This window comes from Mercenaria mercenaria, chromosome 13, assembly GCF_021730395.1.
Source record: "Mercenaria mercenaria strain notata chromosome 13, MADL_Memer_1, whole genome shotgun sequence".
Taxonomy (NCBI): domain Eukaryota; kingdom Metazoa; phylum Mollusca; class Bivalvia; order Venerida; family Veneridae; genus Mercenaria; species Mercenaria mercenaria.
Genome location: NC_069373.1, coordinates 8,289,364 through 8,314,872, shown reverse-complemented (window position 1 = coordinate 8,314,872; position 25,509 = coordinate 8,289,364). Strand labels below are relative to the sequence as shown.

General features: G+C 33.7%; 1 protein-coding gene and 1 long non-coding RNA gene across 11 annotated transcripts in view; one reads left to right on the top strand and one right to left on the bottom strand.

The window, feature by feature from the left end:
• Positions 1–904: 904 nt before the first annotated feature.
• The window catches only part of LOC123529953 (MYCBP-associated protein-like), a 75,544-nt gene continuing 50,939 nt past the window's right edge, over positions 905–25,509 (top strand). For 7 of the 10 annotated variants that reach the window (XM_045310582.2, XM_045310585.2, XM_045310583.2 and 4 more), the window contains exon 1: positions 14,966–15,362. In XM_045310582.2, the coding sequence (XP_045166517.2) occupies positions 14,981–15,362 (382 nt within the window). In that variant the 5' untranslated portion in view covers positions 14,966–14,980. Of the gene's footprint in view, positions 1,103–4,270; positions 4,316–9,815; positions 9,864–14,965; positions 15,363–25,509 lie in introns of those variants that run through there. The other 3 variants (XM_045310588.2, XM_045310590.2, XM_045310591.2) reach the window with 3 other exon arrangements.
• The window catches only part of LOC123529955 (uncharacterized), a 29,841-nt gene continuing 14,625 nt past the window's right edge, over positions 10,294–25,509 (bottom strand). The window contains exons 2-3 of the long non-coding RNA XR_006682238.2: positions 21,107–21,683; positions 10,294–10,475 (exon numbers count right to left, since the gene is read on the bottom strand). This is a non-coding gene — a long non-coding RNA (uncharacterized LOC123529955). The remainder of the gene's footprint in view (positions 10,476–21,106; positions 21,684–25,509) is intronic.

The window sequence follows — 25,509 nt, the reverse complement described above, 5'->3', positions numbered from 1 at the left end:
TTTAAGTTATATATGGAGCGGACACTTGTAATTGATACCGACAGACGAACGGAGACCATTCCTATAATCCCCACCATTAAAAAATCTTCTGCCTATTTCGTGAGACACAATCAAAGAGGTCCAACTGTAAAAACACAAAGTTTGTCTCTGAGCAGGTAAGCCATAACCTTTTTAAGTAAAACGTTTTAATTTTTCCAAATACAACTGGAAAATTCCCATGACCCGAAATCTTACTTATCTTATCTTGTAAACCATATCCCCATATAAGCGGGTTTTTCAAATACCTTCTCGCAGAAGTGTCCTTAACATACTTTTAAATTTTAAACAAAATCTGACATATATGGCCCATTTTCTGTCCGGTTTGCCAGGAACCTACGTAATTTATAATAACAATAGCCTTGCTGAAGAAGCTTTTTTTTGTAATGACTACGTTCTTTGAAATCCTCAACATGACTACAGGCTCTGGTAAACTGTATTAATTGAGAAATATATATCCCATAAGATGTTGCCTTTGGTACATCCCCATTCGAATGGTTGAAATATACAATACTAAAATTAAAATCACCCCTTTTGTCATAAATGTTGGTATGTAAGATATTGTCATAAATAGAGAGATGTAAATCTAAACACGAAGTGTCATTACAATTCCCAACACTTGCAGGACAGCAGGATCATTAAAACTGCTGTGTAAAATGTACGTGCTGGTTGGTTTTTGAAGTTACCCAACTGCTATATCTTTCCACTACAGTATCTTTCTGTTGCGGACCTACTGTACGCTCTGTGTTTGGTACGACTAAAATTTAGTGGTTTGTAACCAACGCACTTGTCAGGATATATTTCATCGGTGATATTTGTATTGACACCGTCGTTTCTACTCGGAAACATTTTGATCTTATCGTTTTGTTCAACAAAAAGTGAAACCGGAAGTCCGGACTAGCGTACTGTTGCCAAGAAACAAGACAACTTTTTTTGAGAAAAATACAAATTTTCTCTAAAGTCTTTGGACTCGACGTGAGACAAGAGCGGAGGTTGTGATAGCCGATTACCATGAGCACAAAGCTGAACACAAAAGCGTCCAAAAGGGACAGGCCAAAATCTTCTGGTCAGTTTAACCCGCAGATTTTCTGTTTTAAATGAATAAAACAAAATTTCCAGGCAGTCACATTTATAAGTCAATATCCAAATTATTTAATCTGATTTGAAAACTTCAAAGTTCACACTGAAACACGTTTTGACAAAATAGGTTAATGACAATGTACTAGTCTCCCTTTGATCAGTTGATTCAACAACATACTGGTATGCCTCTTTCTCGTAATTCCGAGCCTTCTCATTGATCCGAGCCTTTGGAAAATTTGCACTTGCAGCTATTTCCTGTTTCTAAATTTTATGTATGTTGTAAAAAATCATATGACAGATAAGCAAAAGTAAAAAGAAAATAGAATTACTTGCATTAAAATAGAAATATACACAACAGAAAATTTTGGCACAGAATTTGCTTATCTAAAATCATTGGGGTAATATATAACCTTCTTACAGAAAACAGAAAGCACTTATTTTGAAACTTTTTTGTCCGCTAACACAATAATATATCTGTTCTTAATTTTAACAAAGAACTTTTTCAAAAAAGCCTTAATTTTTCAGAGCTAGTACAAATGATTGCAAGACTCGGTTTTAACGAGAAAGAATTTGGCTGTTTTAGAGGGTTAGGGTCATCATGAGAAAGCCTAGATTATTCATTTACAAAAATCCTTAGAATTTTTCTTCATGGGGATTTTATAAGTTTAGATGTTGGAGTACCAAACTATAGCAAAAACTCTTTTGAAACTTAAATCTTCAACTGACCAGCACTGAAAAACCGGCTTAGGGGCTCGGAATAACGAGAAAAGGGCATACTGATGATAAACCCGGACAGATGATAAGTCGACCACCTTGGAAATATTTGATTGCAGTCGGTTATTTAAAAAACTGAACACACCATCTAACAGTTTCCATTTACAACACCCAACTAGTGTAAATAAAAACAAAATTGGTAAATATTCTGTATAAATAAATGACTTACATTTATCTGTATAAAAAATATTTATCCAAAATTACTGGGGAAGAGGGTGTTTTTTTGCACATGCTCACTGTCACCACATGAAGGCCTGACATTAGGTAACTTTTCATTACTTGATCAGGAATGACTGTTGCAACTTTTTTGGGAAAGTTTCAATATGATACTACAAAGAAAATTTTGTAAACGACAAAGTGTTCGAATTTATCATCAGTCAACCTGCTTTCAGTCCCCATTTTACTAACCCCTTTCAGGGCCTCACTACCTGCGAGTTTGCTAACTAAATATAAATTTAAATTATGCAAAGTTTTCAGCAAATGTTCAGCTTTATTTTGATACCAACCATTGATTACAAATTGCAGAAATAAAAAAGTTACAGGTAAAAAACCTCATTTTCTGTTCGGGTTTATCATCAGTACCAGTATATACAATTTTGAAAATAATTCATGTTGGAGGCATGACCCTAAGAAACTTTATTTTAAATGTTTCATCTAAAAGAAACTATAGTTTACCCATGTCTGTTTAGCACTGAAGGTAATTTTCTCTCAAATGGTGCATACAAACATTTAGTAAAAGAACAAAACACCTGACAAATTAGTCAAAAAGGTAAAGTTTCCTGTTTAACTTGGGTAGTTGACAGAAGTCCCCACCTGGAATGGATGGAACAACTTATTTCCAGCCGAGCCCATGGCAGGTGTACCTCCCCAGCATTCAGCCTAGGCGGATACTGCTAGAAACAGCACCAATTTAAGTAAATCACCCAGCACTGAACACTAGTCGGGATATCAGCCACGACGGAGAATCGAACCCGGACCGTTGGCGTTGAAGTCGAACCTGCTAACCACTGGGCTACTGACTCCCTCGTCAATCCACAGATAAAATGAGTTGTTTTGTACATCATTTTGATACAGCAGCGAGTTGGCACCATCTTTGTTCTGACCTCATATTTATGTATTATGTCATTGCCTCAGAATTTTTCAGTGTGCAATTCGCACTTGTCGATCATGCCAAATTTTTCAGTGTGCAACCCGCACTGATGATAAGGCTTGATACTTATTCTGTTGTGGTTTTGTACAAATGATAAAAATAAATGTGGTTTTCTTATTAATATTTTTCTAAATAATTCAATAATTAGTTCTTGTTATATATATGCACTTGCTGTTTATACCAATTACTTCTTGGTAAATCATCATCTTATTCCACAAGACCCAATTAGCCGAGTCTTAATTGTAATTAGAATATCATAGTTAAGTAAGGTGTACTAGCTGTAGTACATTATTGATGTTTTGAAGCATATGACAGAAACAGTATTTTTAAAACAGGTAGCTAGACCAAAAACAGTTATTATTAATTTTATTAACAACATGCATTGTATAAAATGACCAAGTGTACTACAAGTTCTTCAAATTCACATAAAATTTTATCAGGGTAAAATGAATTAAGGTAAGATATAATAATATTTTTAGTCTTATCTATTAATATAATTATATTATGTATTATAAACAAGCCCATTTTGAAAAAACGGATGTATTATGGAATGGCATTTTTCATCCATATGTCATTCTTTAAAACTTTGCAGGGTGACTATTCACCACTTGAGGAGGATCCCTATGCCACTCTTGTTAAATCTTCTTTACATTTTAGAAACAAGGTCAGATTATGTTTGCTTTTATGAAATCTAGTTTTCGAAGAATTTGGAACTGGGTCATATTTGATGAAAAAGTAGGTCACTATATCAAATCATAGAAAAACTGTTTATATAAAACACTCGAGAGGCAACATTTTCTGACTGATTTAAGTGGAACCTGGTCAGAATGATTTTTGGCATTACATTGGCTAGATTAAGTTGAAAACAGTCTGATATTAAAAACTAGGTCACAAGGTAAAATTACAATAAAATCTTGTAGCAACTTTGTGCTTGATATACATTTAATCTGGTCAAATTATTTCTCTTCATGATATTTACTTAGTTAAATAATTGGAAACCATGTTAACACTAGTTTCATAAACCACTGGATCAAACTTGGTATGTAGTATCCTTGAATGGAGCTCTCAGATCTGTTGAAATGTTCCTGTTAGTTCCTGTTCCAATAATTTCAAGGTTAATAAGTGAGTGACATAATCTAAGGACCTTCAGGGTGCTCTTGTTTTTCTGTTGCCCCTAAACCTTTATGTCTTCAGCCGCATCTGATCAACTCTTTATTTTCATACTTCCAGATTCTGCAAGTACAATGTCATTATCAATGAAAGAACATATACTGAGTATGGCATCACATTCAAGATTTTTACAATTGTTTTTTCTTACTCTATAGAATTATTTTTAAGGTAAAAGTGTTTCATACATTGATATATATATTTTTATGCTTAATGTTCTTTTATTAGAGAATAGTAGTGCTGCAGTTATTCTCATGATTTGGTTGATTCAGTACCAGTATTTTTTAAATGTAGACAGTCAGTATAGAAAATATAGATACACTCAAGCACTTTAAAAAAGCCCCATTCAGGTATTTGGAAAATGTGAATCAAGAAGATTTTCATAATGCATAATTATATTTATAAGCTATGAATAATAAATCTGAATATTAAGATTGTTATTGCCCTGTGCTTGTAAAAGTGTGACTACTGTTCTTGAAAGTTGTATTTGGATTACTTTTATATAGAGATTTGATACTTATCAGCAGAAAAGAATATCACATATTTATTACATTAACACATAAATAAATTGACCACTTTTTCCAATAATTAAAGACTAAATTCGCTTGGACATTGCAAAATGCCAGCGTAGGTGATGTTGGCATAATTTAAAATGTTCATTTGATGGTGTCAAATTTGGAACCCAAGAATAACAGCTTGTCCAGTGTAATTTTGTCAACTCATCCACACGGAAATAAATTGATACTCACATGTTTGATATTATCACTTTATAGCATTTCAATAAACAATTTTGAGAAAACCTGCTTTAAAAAAAAAGTCAATGTTTATTTTATATACCTTTAATTTGATAAAAGTCAGAAAATTATGATAAAATGGTTGTTCTGGAGTTTGTAATCAGCTTCAACATGCAAAAACATTTTTAAAATATTGGTAAATTGGTGCTGAAAATTACAGCACAAGCTATGCATGCACAGGTTTCAACAGTCACAGTCATGCTTCAAATGTCACCACAGAAACCACCATATTGTATGAGATTTAATAAATAATAATTATAAGTGAAATAAAAAAAAACTGAATACAAATTGCAAGAATGAAATAGTTGCTATATATAAGATGAGGAATTTTTGAAGTCCTTGAGTGTATATGGAACAAATGCAATACTGTGAACATGTTTCAAGTCCACATTGCTATTTGCAAAGTGCTGCAAATAGAAAAAGAAAAGGCAATACTTTGCTTAAAAGATGAATATCATCTTGCAATTATTATTTGGTCAGAAAGAAAAAATACCTGTGTATCATTATTTGACTAACAAAAAATAGGATAGGTAGACAATAATTTTAGCTAGAGTCTATTCGAGGAATCTACTCATCCCAGCGTCGGCGTTGGTTAAAGGTTTTATGAAATGGTAATATCTTGTATACCATCAAAGATATATACTTCAAACTTGGAACCCTTGTTTATTGTAACAGTCTCTACCTGTAGGCAAGAGTACATATCTCTGTCAAGTATTTTGGCTGAATTATGGCCCTTTTTGGACTTGGAAATTAGTTCAGATTTCGTACAAGTCCATGTTTTGTAAAAACTATTTGACATGTGACTTTGAACACTTGTTTTTTATATTAGTCTCTACCTGTAGGCAAGAGTACATAACTCTATCAAGTATTTTGGCTGAATTATGGCCCTTTCTGGACTTGGAAATTGGTTCAGTTTTCGTACAAGTCCATGTTTTGTTGAAACTATTTGACATGTTTTGTTGAAACATTGGCCACTTGCTTATGATCATGATTTCCATCTGTAGACAAGAGTACATAACTCAATTATTTTGGCTGAATTATGGCCCTTTTTGGACTTGGAAATTGGTTCAGTTTTCGTACAAGTCCACATTTTGTCAAAATATTTCACATGTGGCTTTGGAACTTTGAGCACTTGTTTATCGTCATGATCTCCATCTGTAGGCAAAAGTACATAACTCTGTCAACTATTTTTGCAGAATTATGGCCCTTTTTGGACTTGGAAATCAGTTAAATTTTATACCAGTCCATATTTTGCCTAACCTGTTTGTCATATGACTTTGAAACTTTGACCACTTGTTTACCATCATAGTCTATATACATAGACAAGACTATATAACTAGGACAATGACTTTAGCTCAGTAATTGCCCATTTTTGACATAGAAATTAGTTAAGTTTGGCATATCATTCCATTTTTATTATACCTCCACAAACAAACTTTGAGGGGGTATATGTAGGAGTGAGCTTGTTTGTCATTCGATCTGTTGGTTTTCATGGTTTCCGGACAGTAACTCATGAAAGGCTTGACAGATTTAAATTGTTTTTGGAGCATAAGTGTAACATCATAAAATACAGGTCAAGATCAACTTTGAGATCAGTAGGTTAAAGATCAAAGTCACAATGACCCGAAACAGTTAAGGATGATAACTTGAGAACACTTGGGCCAAGGATCATAAATTTTGATACACAGGTGTAACATCATCAAGTACAGGTCAAGATCGACTTTGAGGTCAGTAGGTCAAAGGTCAAGGTCACAATGACCCAGAACATTTAAATGGTTTCCGGATGATAACTTGAAACGCTTGGGCCTAGGATCATAAATTTTAGTACACAGTTGTAACATAATAAAATACAGGTCAGGTTCGACTTTTAGGTCAGTAGGCCAAGGGTCAAGGTCACAATGACCCAGAACAGTTAAACGGTTTCCTGATGATAACTTGAGAACGCTAAGGCCTAGGATTATGAAAGTTGATAGGGAGGTTGGTCATGACCAGCAGATGACCACTATTGATTTTGAGGTCAGTAGGTCAAAGGTCAATATCACAGTGACCCAGAACAGTTGGACCATTTCTGGACAGTAATTTGAGAACACTTTGGCCAAGGATCATGAAAGTTGATAGGAAGGTTGGTCATGACCAGCAGATGACACAGTGCTCCAGCTAGGATTAAAAAAGGGCAGGGTGCTGGCAATGAAAAGGGCACTTTTTGGGTTGGGGGGTGGGGGGGGGAAGGGTGGATGCTCCCCCTGTCAAAAAATTGTAACCATTTACTTTAGGCAAGGAATTTTGCATACTTTTGGCATTATGTTAGGCACTTTTTAGGCATGGTATAAGGCATACTTTGTGCTTTGATAGTGTAGGTTTGTCATCTCTAGTATACTAAGAATGCTGCTGCTCCTATTTTACTCGGCAGTTCCAGAAATTTTTGAAATACAGGCATGAAATGGTGGCCTCTGGTGCATTTTTATGTCTAAATTTTGAGGTATTGCAAGGGTATGTTACTTTCCTCTTGATTGGGTGGAAAATTTTGAAATACAGGTACGCAATGGTGGCCTCTGGTGGGTTTCTGTGTCTAAATTTTGAGAAAAAAAAGTTCTTTTGTCAAAATAGTAGGGTGCATCTTTGATGAGTATAGGTCACTTCTCAGCCAACTGTGGGGGCACAGCCCCCCTTGGCCTGGCCCTGAATCTGGGCCTGTTCTTTGTAATTGTTTATTTAATAACAATATCTGTGTGTTAAAGAAATAAAAGCTTGAAATCATTTCTGTAGCTATAACATTTTAATAACTTTTGTTAAGGCCCATTTTACTTGTTAAATTTCAGAACACATCTCCATGTACTTGATATTTATAAATTTATATGTGTAACATACAGAAGATAAAGTTTAAACATTCACTTAAATAAATGAAATAAGGCAAAGTTTTTAACTTACAACAGACTAAATGCAAGTTTAGCACTTCTAATAGAACGTATTCCGGGTATCCAAAATTTTATATCCGGGTATGGTTACACTTTTCTAAAACTCATTTTTAAACAATATTTTTGAAAAATTATTATGATGCAAAGACAGTTTAACAGCATTTTACAGTATCTGACATTAAAGTTTACAGTGCCCTTACATTTTATTAAACTAATTACAAAGAAATGTCCTTGAAAAATCGGCAATTTTATACAGCAGACGACAATCTACTTTCGATTTCAAAAACTTTTAAAATGATCAAGGTAAAAAATTTTCCTATCTAAATTTGATTGTGGTCGATTTTTATCAATTAGATTTAAGTGTCTGTTGTCTGGACTCGAAGTTTTAATTGTGTATAAATGGACATTTACGTCTGTGAACGAAAACAAAAGTACAGTTTGACAGGCATCGTGAAAATGAAGATAATTTTCAGACTGGTTAGATATTGTTTTAACACTAAGCTTCAGTAATTTTAATGCTGGTGTAGCAGACTAAATTGGGCCGATCACAGCAGGTAATTGTTTGCCAGTTATGTCAATGCCCCCGGGCATGTATCACTAGATAAAAAGGTGCAATAAAGCAGTTTATTGTAACCACTGAGGCAAAAAAGGGAAGGTTGGCTAAAAAGGAAATGAATGATTGTAAAACGGGCAGGATGACTGGCAGGGCAACAGGGCGGAAAGAAATTCGGAACGGGCGATGCGCCCTGCTAAAAATAGCAAGCTGGAGCACTGTGACACCTAATGATTTTGAGGTCAGTAGGCCAAAGGTCATGATCACAGTGACCCAGAACAGTTAAACTGTTTCTGGACAATAACTTGAAAACGCTTGGGCCTAGGATCACGAAACTTAATAGGGAGGTTGATCATGACCAGCAGATGACCCCTATTGATTTTGAGGTTCGACTTCGACATTGGCTTACTTCTGTGACAAGGCTGTATTGTGGGGGTATAATTTGTCACACCTGTGACAGCTCTAGTTTTTTCTAAACTGTTTGATATATGGTTTTGAAACTATGAACACTTGCTTATCATTATGGTCACATGCCATACAAGACAAATACAGGTACATTGTGACTGTCTTATCTAATTTTCTTCTTTTGTCTGAAAATCTCTGGTTATATTTTGACCCCATACTTCTATCAATTCTTCGAATAATTAAGCGCGCTGTCAACAGACAGCTCTTGTTTTTTCTTTTCTAATTTTGATTTCATGGAGAAAAGTATCTTAAAAAGTGAATATAGCATCTGTTAATTAAACTATTCACTGTTGAATTTCTACAAAAATTACCAAAGTACCCCTAAAATGCACCTCTTGCAACAAGAAAATATTCCCGATGGAAAGAAGGTGTTGCGATTAGGGCTCAATTTAACCCTGAGCCTGCTGGCGGCAAGTTGTTTTGCCTTTGGGACCAGTGCAGATCAAGATCAGCCTGCATGTTCAAAATCACTGGGGAATATGATATATTATTCAAGTTAAACTAATGGGAAATTTGCACTGGACATTTATGTGAGGTATAATAATGCAAAATATACATCAGTAATGTTGTGTTGCATATTTTGAACATTTTCCAGACATATCAAGAAAATTCATCCAGTCAGAAGTTCTGTTTTTGTTACTTCACTTACATATTTTTTAACAGCTTTTGTAAGTTTTCTGTAGGAAAAACCGACAGATACAGGTTTGGAGAGACTTGCTATTTTTCAAGCTGTCTTTGAGAATTTTCTCACATTCAAATTTGGTTATTTCACATCTAAATTGGAATGTTGAGGTTTTTGACCGATTAATAATTATGTTATTGACGGTCATGTATTACAGATGTAGATATTTGTTGATATTTTATTTTATGCCTTTCGCCAGTGGGAGATGTTTTAGGTGTAGCAGCTATAGTCTCTTCTGTATCTAAACGTAAGTATTGAAGCAGTTGCAATTTCTGGGTACCTTTTGTAAGTAATATCTTCCAGTTTTTAAAGGAGAGCTAGTAATTTATTCACAATAAAATAATTACTCAATTTTTTTTTTTCCGGTCCAAGAAGTATGGGAGTAAATATTGCAAATAATTTGTGGTTTCTGAAATTTGTTTTGCATCGTCAAGTTTCCTAGCTTTTGTTCCTGATTAGGCAGTCTTGTCGAACTATTGGTAAGTGAAAATAATTGAAAATTCTGACATCTGGTAAGCAATGAAAAATTGTAAGTGGGCTTGATAGTGATGAATTCAAGTATCTGTACGTCAGTTACAGACAGTACAGTCTGTCTGTGCAACTGCTTCTTGTAAAATAGATATAACAGTTTGTAATACAGCATTTTTCAATTGTATTATATAAATACTTGCCTACAGAAGTGCCTGGAAAAATGTTTGACCTGAGTTCCTCCTGTTACTTTTAGTTGAAAATGTTGAAGTTGTTCCTGTTTGTTGTCTGTTGAGTTATGTCATGTTTGTCAATGAAATGTCTTGTTTGTCAATGGAATGTCTTGTTTGTCAATGGAATGTCTTGTTCTTTGTGCTGAGTCTAATTTTAGCTGTAAAAGAATAAAATTAGAATATTGCGGCAATTCCATGAAGTTAACATCATCTTGAGAATTACAGGTATAAACTTTTAGACTTTATAATAAATAAATATTTTAATCCTTTCACTAAACTGTTTGTAAATGTCAAAGCATGATCCAGCTTAGGAAAGACCACTGTTTTTCTATGGTTGTACGAACAATGACAGTAAATCACAGCTACAATGTCCATAAACTTTCTAAAACTAATCATAAATAGAAGTTGTTTAATATATCCAGTGTTTTTGATGTGTTGTCCCTCATACTGGTTTTATTTATTGTTTAAAACTGAAAATATTTAAATCGGAAAGTTTGGTTTATTAACCTTTAACCCGTTGGCGGCAAGTGATTCTGCTTTTGCGACCAGTGCAGACCGAGATCAGCCTGCACATCCGTGCAGTCTGACCATTGTCTGCACTGTTCGCTATTCAGTCAGCAAATTTTCAGTGAACACAGCTTTGAATGATAAATGGTACTGCCCAAATTGAATGATGGGCCAGTCCATTTTAGAAACAGCAGGCTAAATATTAAAAATTGACTCCCTCCAATGCATCATATCTGTATTTACAGACAAAATCATTGTATTGAACTGATGGTTTCATTTAAAGTGTATGAAGATAAAATTATTTACAGAACTGGCAATAAATTGTCAATATCATAACTGTGTGATGATCTTAACTTGGTGATATATTGAAAGTTTTAATTATATAAGGACCTGTTATAAATTTGTTATTTTTCAATTGTATGCTTCACGTCTGACAACAGATCACAATTTGATCAAAGATAAACCACAATGTGTGAATTCCTGTCGGCAGGGATCAAACAAATGAGCAGATAAACATCTTCCTGATCAAATATGGTCAGCTCACAAACATTTCATTTTCTGACTTTATATCCATACATGTATTATATGTATATGAGCCGCGCCATGAGAAAACCAACATAGTGGCTTTGCGACCAGCATCGATCCAGACCAGCCTGCACATCCACGCAGTCTGGTCAGGATCCATGCTGTTCGCTTTCAAAGCCTATTGCAATTATAGAAACTGTTAGCGAACAGCATGGATCCTGACCAGACTGCGCAGATGCGCAGGCTGGTCTGGATCCATGCTGGTCGCAAACCCACTATGTTGGTTTTCCCATGGCACCGTTCATATGATGAAACAGACCTGACATTCATTGAAAGAAACTTTCAATGATTGTCTGCCCAAAGGAGAATTTGTCTGACCGACATTGAAAAAAGTATTGCAAATATATAAGGTTCTGATTTGACTTGCTAAAAAGTAATTGATAAATCAATACAATTTAATTTCCGGATTCTAAGACAGGAAGTTTTATAGCTAGAGCTTTCAAACTTTACAATAGTACCATCTTGAGAAAGATTCCAGTCAAAGGTCAAGGTCACAGGAACTATGCGTACTTGTTAATTGTTTTAACTTAAACTGAGAAAGTTTAATATAGATACATAGTTCAGGCTTTACACAAGCTTTACACAATGACCCTTGTTGATTTTGTGGTTTGGCTCTAAAGTCAAGGTCACATGGAGTGACCTCAGTGTTCCTATTTGAAATATTTTCCTAATTTGATCTTTTGACAGTTGAAAATGAAACCACACTTATTTAAAATTGTAAAGGTCTTGAACTTTATTATCAAATTGATTTGATATGAAAAATTGGAAATAACATTTAATTAAGTTCAAGTGGAATCAATTTTCTAATTTGTTTAACTATGTATTATTCTGTTTACTTCGTATTGACAATAGATTTCATCTGTTTATTCAAAAATTTTCTGTGGGAGTTAAGGTCTAAGAATTGATCTTTTTTTTTTCTTCTGACAAAAGAGCGTCCATTACCACTACTGCTATAATGCTAGGTATATTAAGCAGTAACTGCTACTCAAAATGTGTCTACATTTCTGCAGATAAAAAATATGATATAGTAGTTGTGTGCTTGAAAAAAGTTATTCTTGCTGTGGATTTTTACTGAATTTGCAATGTTTCCTTAAAGATTATTTCAGTATAATATGACTTAAGTTGATAATTACCTTGAAATGCAATAGTTACAATGTAGCTTTCACGGATTTTCTATTGAGTTGCTTATAAAACATCAGAGGAAAAAAAAAATCTGTGTTTCACTGAAAACTTTAATTTTTGTCAGTATGAATAGGTGAATCTGTAATTAATGGTAGTGCAATAATATATATATCAAACTATTAAAAAGTGATGCAAGTTGAACATTCAAAAAATAATTTTTCATGAAAAGTTACAGTTGAATCAGGATGATACCTACATGAAATACTTGTTGGAACAAGAATGGAAGCTATCAGTTTTAAAGGAGACTAATCCTTTATTGCCAAATCTGACAACTCACTGTGAGGACATATAAAGTTTGAATTATGACATACTTCAGTAATCCTGACCATTTTAACAGACTGTAAAGTTTGATCTTCAGTACTCGAAGGGTCAATTGCTTTTTCTTGAATTTGCATCACACTGTTCAATATAACTGCATTGTGAAAAGTAATATTTATACCACAGCAGCATCAATACACTTTTCCAGTACAGAGGCATTTTCTCTTTTCATTTTTGAATTTTAGAAGAAAATAAATTATAACAGTTAATAATAACTGGGTTGTGATGAAAAGCTTTAAGCCCCAAGTCTGCTAAAATAAAAAAAAGCCATTACTGAAAGCAATGAGAACGTGTACGGTCACGACTGATGTGGGGTCTGAACCCAGGACTACCACTTTTAAATGCCCGTCACCCAGTCACATATAGGAGACTATTATGGTCACCCCTTGAGAGTATTTGGGTCATTATTGGTAAATAATACAGAAAAGTAAAAACATGAAATTACTGAGCTATTTCAAGTTAATTTAAATTTATTATTGCCTTAATAGCTTGATGCCGACATGCCATAGCTGAGTGTTAAATCAACCTAGTGGAAAATGGCTGTGCAAATTAGCATTTAGTGTTGAATAAGATTGTAATGAAAACAAGAAAATTGAAATTTCTTACCTTAACTGCCGGCTTTGCAGACATCTTGTCTTCATATGTTTTAACATTTTGAGTTATTTGTAATTTATTTGCATATGTAAACTAATAGAGCTGATAGCCACATAGCTTGTTAAAGACTTGTATTACTTTTCCATATGAAGTAAATATTTTTGTGATGTTCTTTTTTTTTTGCTAGAGTGTTTTTTCATTTAACTGTATACAGAAACAAAGTCTGTAAGGTTGCAAAAACAAGCTTTAAAAGACCTCTTTTTAATGGTGATAATATTTTCTGGGTAGTTTTTATGAGCAAATCATTCCACCTGACTTGCTGTTTTATCATTAATAAAAAATGTCAATATAAAAGTCATTAAGACCAAGATAGGAGACTGTAAATGGTTTGAAACAAGCTGGTTAAGTGCTGCTGTCTATTGTTGACCTTTAGGGAACATTCAGATATTCACAAGTTGTGCCAGAGATTACAAGATGTAAGGAAAACTTGACATTGCGGCATTGATGACTTGTTAGAGGCAAAATAATGACTGTGTCCAGGAAGTCAGTGCTGAGATTCTGACAGGAGATCGAAGACGTGACATTGTAACTGAAGCAATTGCAGGATGATATATAACTATTTCAGTGATAATTATTGACAAAATATCAGAGGATGCTTTTAAGAAAAAAAGATTTATAGGTTCTTTAAATGTTTTTAAAGAAAAGTTGCTCAGTTTTACAAGCTTATTTACAGTTTCCCATTTTAAGATAATCTTTTCATATTTATATACAGTATATAAAGTTAACTGTAAATTTTGGATAAATAAGTTGCATACAGAATATGAAGTTTCAAGAACACATGTAAATCTTGGAAATTAATAGTGTGCAATGAATTAAAAGAAGCTGTGTATAAAGACATAGTGTAAAAAGAACAACTGCTGCGGTGACTGAAGATATGGAATAAAGAGCTCACTCTATACTTTGAATTGCGGAGTTTTTCTTGACTTTTTTTTTTTCATCTCGACAGGATAAGTTCTTCTAGTATAATGAGAGGACATACAATGATCCTATGTGTTGCAGTATTTGCCTACTTGTGAATATTGAAATAGATGCTTATTTAAATTTACATTCACTTTGTCTTAACATTTTTCCACTATCTTTGAAATAATGTGACTTTATGTTAAAACTCTATTGGGAAATGATTACTCAGGTGTTGGTGAAAGGTGATAGGGGATTGAAAAGCTTTAATCTGGTTTTATATTGTGGTCATCAATTTTCAAGGATGCTTAATCTATTGATTTAGTGATTGGCAATTACAGCCTTACAAATTGGAAATTAGATATTTGATATGTCTGGTCAGAGTTGTTTTTTGAATGTATCAGACAGGATTTGCTGAAAAGAATGGTTTATTGGAATGCTGTAGATTTTTAAAAACTGGTGATTGCATCTTTTCAAACTGTAAAATTGCTGCTGCTGTTGATGGAATTGTTTATCAATTATGACCAAGAAATTAGAATTTGTGAATAAGTTGGTAAATGCTACTTCTGATGATGTGTTCTTGGAGATTTCCTCTTCAAATGTCAAGAAAAATGGCACTGTGGAAAATGAGGGAGTACATTTAAGCAAAGGAATTGTGTCTGAAAAATCCAAAACATCTGAGACAAAAATGCAGAAAAAAGATACATCTGAAAACAGGAAGGATATGAAATCTAGTGTTGATACTAAAAATAGCAAAGGTCAGAGGTCAAGAGCAAGTTCTGATACAAAGTCACCAAAAAGGTCAGAGGTGAAGGTTAAAGAGAAAGATGCTAAGAAGCAAAGTCAGGCAATTAGACGTCTTAGAGGCTCTGTACATACAATACAGGCTCTGTCCATGTTAAGTAGGTGTTATCTTTTTTAGCTCATCTGATTTTTTGAAAAAAAATGATGAGTTATTGTCATCACTTGAGCGGTTGTCGGCGTCGGCGTTGCCTGGTTAAGTTTTATGTTTAGGTCAGCTTTCTCCTAAACTATCAAAGCTATGCTTTGAAACTTGGAATACTTGTTACCATCATAACTGACCTGTATAGCAAGAACATAACTCCATCTTGCTTTTGCAAGATTTATGGCCCCTTTGTACTTAGAAAATATCAGATTTCTTGGTTAAGTTTTATGTTTAGGTCAACTTTTTCCAAACTGTCAAAGCTATTGCTTTGAAACTTGGAATACTTGTTCACCATCATAAGCTGACCTGTAAGCAAGAACATAACTCCATCTTGCTTTTTGCAAGATTTATTGCCCCTTTTGGACTTAGAAAATCAGTTTTCTTGGTTAAGTTTTATGTTTAGGTCAGCTTTTATCCTAAGCTATCAAAGCTATTGCTTTAAAACTTGCAACACTTGTTCACCATCATAAGTTGACCCTGTACAGCAAGAAACATAACTCCATCCTGCTTTTTGCAAGATTTATGGCCCCTTTTGGACTTAGAAAATATCAGATTTCTTGGTTAAGTTTTATGTTTAGGTAAACTTTTTCTCTTAAACTATCAAAGCTATTGCTTTGAAACTTGCAACACTTGTTCACCATCATAAGCTGACCCTGTACAGCAAGCAGCGTAACTCCATCCTGATTTTTGCAATAATTATTGCCCCTTTTGGACTTAGAAAATCATTTTCTTGGTTGAGTATTATGTTTAAGTCAACTTTTCTCATAAACTATCAAAGCTATTGCTTAAAAATTTGCAACAGTTTTTCACCATCATAAGTGGACACTGTACATCAAGAAACATAACTCTATCCTGCTTTTTGCAAGAATGATGGCCCTTTTTAGACTTAGAAAATCATGGGTAGGACAATATTTCCATTACACAAAAAAAATCAGATGAGCGTCAGCACCCGCAAGGCGGTGCTCTTGTTTAATATTTGATGTTGTGGTTCTAGAAACGTTGTACATATTAATTGTCTTTAACTAAATAAAAGTGATGATTTGTGTAAATTGAGTACCAGAGTAAAGAAGAATTTTATGTTTTCACTAAGGTATGATAGTGTGTAACCTACTTTTTTGACCAATCAGAGTAAGTTATTTTTCCAAAAATGTGGCTTCTTATTCATGAAGACCAATGTGGCTGTAGCAATAATTTCAAAGAACGGCTCTGCACACTGAAGAGTGTCGACTGAATGCGCATGCGTCCCTTCATTAATATTCTTTTTTTTTTCTTAAAGTACAGGTATCGTATTTCAAAGGAACATTTTTGTTACTTTGAGATGTCAGTCAAAGATGACGGAGAATCTGTAAAACAACTGACTGTGCAATTCTGATTGGTCAAACGTAGATTTCACACTATGTCAGATAGAGTCCATGAAGAGAATTCTTCAAGAAAAAGAAACCTCTGTCGGTCACCCCGTTCCCCTCCCAATCGGTTTCTACTTTACGAAGAATATTCACTTCATAAACTCTATAATGAAATCATAAACTCTATCTATAATGAAATTAGTTCATGTACATGGAAAAAATAACATTAAACAAATAATATAATAGCATGAAAAAAAATGGAAAGTGAGGTGTGGTATTTTATTTTATGATATATATATATATATATATATTAATTTTTGTTCCTCTGTGTGTTCCAGTTGTATCACATTCAATCTTAATTTGTTGTGATCTCATTAAACCTGAGTTTTGTTTTATTCTTCTTCAACAATGGCTAGCTGTTGCTATTGTTCTTATTTCAAGCTCATATAGAGTTATTTTCATATTGAATCATTTTCTGAAAAGACTTTGCTTTTGTAAATCACAGGGGAATAGTGGATGTATGGATATTATCCTTTCCTCAAATAGGCACAAGATCACAGTTATTTGCCCTTGGTAGAGCGTATAGTAAAAAATAACTGTGGTCTTAGGCCAGTATATCTTGTCCCAATGAAGTGTTAATTTGTATGAAAACCTCTGTCCATGTTGATTGCTGAAATCACCATGAAGTTCCATGATTTACCATGTAAATTAATAACTGTAGAATCATAGTAAACCATATAAAACTCGGGTATACTCCATAATCATTATCACCATAGTATACGATGGTTAACCTTATTAGCAGACCATATTGTTTCCAAGATGTTTTGATTTTTTTTTTAATACTAGTGCTTTTTTCAGTTTTGGGGAATGGAGACAAGGCCAATTAGGAGGGGACATTTGTGTCATAATTACTTAAATGGGAAAACAATAATTTTCATAAGTAATGTTATTCTCAGAAAGAAAATGACTTTAAAGCACATGGTCTTGTTTTTAAATGGGATTGTTTACATGTTAATACATTACGAAGATCTGTTAAGAGTTTTGATTGGAATATAGAAAAGAAAAAAAGAGTTTTTTTAGGGTTTGGAGGGGGACAGGAATTTTCATCTGAAATGGGAGAAAACATACTTTGGGAAGCAAAAACAGCCTAAAAAAACACAGAGGTCTTAATATTTTATGTGAGTATTATTGATATAATTATGTTTGGTACAACAGCTATAAACAACAATTCATTAAGGTAGTGGTCCTGTAAATGGAAATTTCTGCTTGATTACCAGACTTTGTGTTTGTGGCAGGGGCTGTATAGAAATCCACTTTTTTACATCCAGTTCTTTGGCAGGGGCTGTATAGAAATCACTTTTTTTACATCCAGTTTTGGCAGGGGCTGTATACAGAATCACTTTTTTACATCCAGTTCTTTGGCAGGGCTGTATAGAAATCACTTTTTTACATCCAGTTTTGGCAGGGGCTGTATAAAAATCATTTTTTTACATCCAGTTCTTTGGCAGGGGCTGTATAGAAATCACTTTTTTACATCCAGTTTTGGCACTGGGCTGTATAAAAATCACTTTTTTACATCCAGTTCTTTGGCAGGGGCTGTATAGAAATCACATTTTTACATACCATTCTATCTCTAGAACCTATACATCTATTATTTTGAAACTTACACTATGTTTTAAGGAACATAAGACAAGTCCATATATATGGATCCCAATAACTTTGAATTTAGTTTTTGAGTCAGCTAAAGGCTGAAAGCCTTTTGACGAGTCCTTGCTGTTCAGCGATTCTCTAAATGGACTGAATAACACGTGAAGGGATGTAGTTCCATTAGATTTCTCAAACTTCAAACAGTTCACTGCATGAATGAAGTTAAGTTGTGTCAATTCCCTTTGCTATGACCAATATACGATGTAATCTGTCATATTTATGACTTGTAATTGTGCAATACTCGAATGTAACTCATTAAGCATAAGAATTGCGCAGGGCTTACAAAGCTTGGGTAACATCCAGCGAAAGACAAAAAATAGTTCCACAGGGCTCCAGATAAGATGCATATTAGCGTAAATTATGTATAGAAATAATGCAAATACGCATATCTAATAATTTCTAAGCATATAAAAACGTATATAAAATTACAGAAAAGCACACAATGCTTTTTTAAAAACAAAATCTGAATCGTCTGGATGCGTTGAGTAACATAGCCGATCAGCCTTAATTCTCCCACACTGAACGTAAACACGCATCGTATGATTTCTATAAACTTTGCGTGGGTTGAATTTTGCAGTCAGTAAACGGATAAATTATCGGAAGAAGAAGCTCTTACTGGTTTGTTTAGTTACTACTGATATTAAAAATGATTTTAATTCTTATTTTTCGAGAAATAAACAAATCGGCGAAACATTAAATTGTATTTTCTTGTAGTTTTTGAAATCGAAAGTAGATCGTCTATGTTTGGCTGCTTTCACGAAACGAAACAACTTTTTTATGAAAAGATTTAAATAAGAGGTAATTTAACCGTAAACTTCAATGTCAGATACTGCCAATTGCTGCTAAATGTCTTCGTATCATCAAAATTTGTAAAATATATTGTTGAAACTGGAGAAGTGTAATCGTATCCGGATATAATATTTTGGGTAAATATCAAGCTGTGTTATGAAATTTTAAGAAAAAAACTAAAAACAAACTGAAACTGGTAGACTATACTGTCAGTACATCAATCATTAGCCGACTCAGGCCCTTCAGGCCTTTGATTATAAAATTATTTCATCCTTTAATTCAGCCTACAAATATTTCCCAGAGTTGTCATTTCTTTCAGTATTTCTTAAACAAATTCAGGTGTTTGAGCAAAACTCGACTCAAACTTTTGAGATTAATCATTATTATGTAAGTTTACACATCTATTTCCATAACTCAGTTTTTTATGTAGACAAAATTATTCCCCATTTTCTGTTGAAAATGTGTCAGAATTGTTGTTTTCTTAGAACATCTCTGAAAATAATGAAGATATTGCATTGTAACTTCAAAACAAGGTAACAAGGATCATAAGAAAGTTCACTAGGAAGGTCCAGTAACTCTAACTTTTGTTCTGACAGAACTGGCGTGGTCACTTTTCCCTTTAGGCCTAAAAAAGTTATCTTTGTTTCAGGTAACATGCTCAAAAAAATTAGGGTAGGTAGGTCGGAATTTTTTTTTTATGATTTTTTTTATTAAGTGAGACTTTTCGGAAATTATTTTTGTGTCAAAAAATGAATACAAATAAGGGGGTTATGCCTTTAGAGCATCAGTAAGTTTATTTCTAACATCACTGACCATGTTTAAAGCATAAAAAGTGCAGTTTTGCAACTTTTTGTTAAAAAGTTGAAAAAAATTATCTCCAAGGCCATAAAAACATTTAGGGTTGGGCCAGAAATTTAGGGTAGGTCGGGGTACCGGAAACAAACAATTTTTTTACGCCTTATATGTATAGTGGAAACTTTGAAAATTTTCTTGTATGAAACTGCTGGTCCAATCTTGAAATAATTTTGCACAAATGGTCCTTGTATGACCATCTACAAAGATTGTTTAAATCATTTTCAAATTGATTCATTAGAAAACATGCTGCCAGGTGGTGTGGTCACTTTTTCCCTATATGTATATATTGGAAACTTTAAAAATATTCTTGTCAGAAACACCAGGCCCAATTTTAAAATAATTTTACAAGAATGACCCTTTACGAACATTGTACATATTATTCTGTTTCATTACAAAACATTGCCACCAGGGTGTGTGGTCACTTTACCCCATATGTATGTAGTGGAAACTTTAAAAATCTTCTTGTTTGATATTGTCATATCACATTATTTCAAAGTAGTTTCACAGACATTTTCTATGCAAATCCATCTACCTAAACTGTTCAAGCAAGCAACTAAACTCAGGTGAGCAATATAAGGCCATCATGGCCCTCTTATTTTAAGAAGCACTGAAAATGATTCCATGTCAGATTGAACATAAGAGGACCAGTGAGTGTTTTAAATTAGTTGTTACCATTATGATTATAAACTTGTCAAACATAGCTTTTAGTGTGGGTGTGAACCTTTAGTGACATTTCCAGCATCATTACATTGATAATCAACTTATCACCGAAAAACATGAAATAAAAATTTTGAACCAAACAACCCATTTCTGAAATTTGGATTAATCTACTTTGTCATATTTTTCCACTTACAAACAGTTAATTGCAATGCATTTTGCTGTCCTTTTTTTTACGAATGGTTCATACCTGGTCAATTCATTTTGATTAACTGAAAAAATATTGTCATGGAAATGGTCCATAAAGGAAAGACAATAAGCCTTTATTGTAAATAAACTGACTTACTGAAATGTAAGGCATTGTGAACACAGTTCCATCTTCATGGTGAACTCAGTTCCATCTTCATCATAAATACTGTTCATTGTAAACACAGTTCCATCTTCATGGTGGACTCAGATCCATCTTCATGGTGGACTTAGATCCATCTTCATGGTGAACTCAGTTCCATCTTCATCATAAACACAGTTCCATTTTCATGGTAAACACAGTTCCATCTTCATGGTGAACACAGTTCCATCTTTATGGTAATTAACTCAGTTCCATTTCATCATAAACACTGCTCATTGTAAGCACAGTTCTATCTTCATGGTGAACGCAGTTCTATCTTCATCATAAACAAAGTTCATTGTAAACACAGCTATCTTCATGGTGAACTCAATTCCATCTTCATCATAAACACTGTTCATTGTAAACACAGTTCCATCTTCATCATAAACACTGTTCATTGTAGACACAGTTCTGTCTTCATGGTGAACACAGTTCCATCATTATTGTAATCACTGTTCCATTTTCATTGTAAACACAGCTTTGTGATGAACATGGTTCCATTTCCAACTTCAGCAGTTCAAACATGCTTCTAGTCCTGTTCAATACATTTTTGGTTTAAATTTTCAATCAAAATTCAAACATAGTGGTCAATTAAATTTTCAAACTGACATTTAGACTGTTTATTTTTGAAGTGTTAATATTAATGGCTTCAAGTCAATGTAAACATTAGAAAATCAATGTCCATTCAAAAAGTGGAAGGGTTAGAATTAACTGTCTTCCCTGCCAAACAGAAGCTGTTTTGCAAAGAGCCATTAGAGTTATTTGCTCAGCTCATTATCCAAACATGGATACAAAAAACGGTTTACTTATGACAGGAACAAATTATTTAGTCCTTCCATATTGGAAACATTGACATTTTCAGACTTTTATATGTTTGTAAAGCAGAAAAAAAATCAGTAATTGTTGGTTTTTATTTAGATTCAAACATTCTGGATTTTAAAGAGCAGTTTGTTCTTAATGTATAATATTCTTTCAATGAACATTTTGATAATATTATGCATTTTGGATTTTACAGTATAAGACTAAATTATCTAGTTTTTTTTTCATAAGATTTCTTTTCACTTCTATCATTGTTGAACAAAGTTTTGTGGTAGACATGTTTTAAAAATAAATTTTAACAAAAGTCTTACCTCATTTTTCAACAGGGATTTTTTCGAATATTTTCCAAAAAAAACTTGACTTTTTAATGGACTAAGATAATAATATTTAATAATATTACGTGCTGTGTTAATCCAAGGATCAAGAGGGATTATGAATTAGTTTTATTCATTTTTATTTCAGTTATTAGATTAAGTATTATCTTCTTAACTATTGGCACCAATTGTCTCTCTGGCCTCTAACTGCACTTATATATGTCTGCAGCCAATTTAACAGTTTGTGCAAAAGTCAGTGGTTAAAGAAAATTTTCTCAGTATGGTGACTTAGTAATCTAAGACTTGATATTAGAGCCAATTAAGGTATTTTATGTACTTTGCAGGTCCAGTCTAATTAAGTTTTATGGCACCATGTGTCTGTATATCATTGTGTAGATTTTATATGATTGATTTTGGATTGTGTAAGAAGTGGACATGATCAGTTTATTGTAATTCTACTTGACCACAAAGCTTTGTACATGCATGATCAATGCAAATCAAATAGTGCAATAGTATACTTACAATATGATAATGAGGATTTATTTTTTTTAAATATTTCTAATTAAAAATCTCTAAATGTGCAATTTTTTTTTCTTAACATTTTTTATGTGGGAACTTAGTACATGATAAGTTGAGAAATATCAAAAAGATTATTTCCTGAGAAGTTTGATAGGATTTGTGCACATTACGCAGACACAGCTATTAGATTGAAGTTATGGCCGCCTTTTTGAAAATGGCAAATGCCTTGAAGAAAGCAAATGCAGCAAATGCAGAGAAGCAACCTTCGCCAACATCTAGTGATGATAAAAAGTCAGCCACAAGTAACAAACTTGGTGATATAGTGAAGAAAAGTAAGGGTGGCAGTTTGATGGGTCAGTATTACTTTATTTCAACATTGTCAGTGCTTTCCAAGATATCTTGTATTCTTAGTTTAGGTTTTTAATTTAAAGTATAAGTTATTTAAAATGATGTGAAAAGTAGTCTTCAGATTTTATTCAAGCAGATATACCTTTTTATACGCCTGTCTTTGAAAGAGCGGGGTGTATTATGTGAAACCCTGTGGTGGATGGGAGGGTGTGTGGGCGGGCGGGAAGGTGTGTGTTGGTGGGCGGGCAGGAGTGTGGGCGGCAGAGTCCAAAAGCATGTTCACTCTTAAGTCAAGCAGTTTTCATCCGATCTTCACCAAACTAGGTGACAATGTTTGTGGGCAAGGTATCTCGACCAATTTGATAACCAGCAAAATCACACCAGGCACTCTCGAGTTATGGCCCTTGAATTATTTGAAATATGCAAATTTAGTCTTCAGATCACAAATTTGAAATGATCACAGGATTCTTATCAAGTTTGATCATGGGTAAGACCAGTGTTATATATGGCTGTTTAATTAGTCAAGCTTGCCATATTTCACTTTGTCAAAATTAGCAGCGACAATCATCATGAAACTTACCTAGAATATGACGTATATTGTAAAGGTCTTCAGTAAGTTTAATAATGGGAGCATTGCTCTAATAACACTTTTAATAATGGCCCATGAATTTGGCAGTTTGTGTATTTTTCTATGTTAACCCATTTAGGGGCAAAGTTCTTGAGCAACAAGCTTTGGAACAGTAGTTGGAAATATTGCTACAATATAATAGAACCAGAGTTATGGTCATTGAGTTAGCTAAAATTGCAATATCAATCTTTGAATACATTACAGGCCACCTTTTAAGAGCAGTCATCATGAACATTGAAACTCAGAACTTGTCTGGAAACAAATAGTGGGCAAGATGGCTGCAATACAACATCACCAGAGCTATGGCCCTTGATTCAGCTGAACTTGCTATATACCACATGTTTAATACACTTTGGGTGAAAAGTATGGCTTTGATTTTGGTTGTTCTGCAATACCTTTAGACATAGGCCTGTTTGTAGAAGTACTACAAAATTTCCCACACTAATGCCAAAAGTGTATGATTTAGATGGAGAATACTTGGAAAAGAAGTAAAAGGAAAATAAAAAAAATCTGTAATTCTTTTTTGAGCAGGAGCATAATTTCAAGTACTTCCTGGCCATCATTTATACAGTATGACAAGATAGTGTTTTTTCAGCATTTGCTGCTATTTTTTCCTCATTTTTTTATATGTTAATTTTTGCTAAAAAGAAATGGTGGTGAAGTGTAACATTGCAATATTAAAGTAAAACTGTTTTGAAACAACTTAATTAGTTAAATATAAAAAATGATAGAAGATGTTATCAAGCATACCCAGTGTTTAAGGTTCAAGCATTATTTACTGAACTTACTATGATCAAGTGGAATATTCAGTCATTCGAAATTGTACAAATATTTATCTTCTCCACCATCAAAACAGCAGTTTTACGGGAACTAATTTTTTTTTTCCTTACTGACAAGTCATATTAATTTTTTTCTCAGTTTTTAGACATTGTATTTCATCCATACCTCATTATTCATATAAAGATATACCTACATGATCTACTAGAACAAATTTATGACTAACAATACAGGTTTGAGAATGAAGTTGACTGCATGATGTGTCTGCCCTTACAGAAGAAAAAGGCCTGCTGCGTACTCTTGCTGTGTACATACAGCGTATATGATGTGTACATGATGTGTACTGAAATCAAGGGCTTTAAATAGTACGCAGGATATACACCGCACATACACCGATAGTACGTTTGTAGTACACTTTTGACATGCAAATGAGCTCTGCCGCGTACTACTTGCTGCGTACATGCTGTGGACTACATAGTACACAGGATGTACGCTGGAGGAATTTAGTATGCGGGAAATAGTACGCAGCATGTACGCGGCACATACACTTTTCACATGCAAATGAGCCTGCGGTGTACTACCCCTGCGGCGTACATGCTGTGTACTCCTGCGGCGTACATGCTGTGTACTCCTGTGGCGTACATGCTGTGTACTCCTGGCCCGAGTCCTGCGGCGTACATGCTGTGTACTCCTGCTGCATACATGCTGTGTACTCTTGTGGCGAAACTGCGGTGATAATGTAAATTCCTTACCCCACCAACTTTCGTATGCAAATGCTGATCATTTGGACAGAAAAAAAACAGAAAAAAGATAAGTGACATGCATCAATAAGTATTTACCCTTACCAAAATAATGTAGATTGATGTTATCAAATAAGTTAGTATGCTTTTCTTCATCCACTTTTCAATGAAATAAATCAATTTTTGTAGCATGTGATTTGGTAAACATTTGAAGAA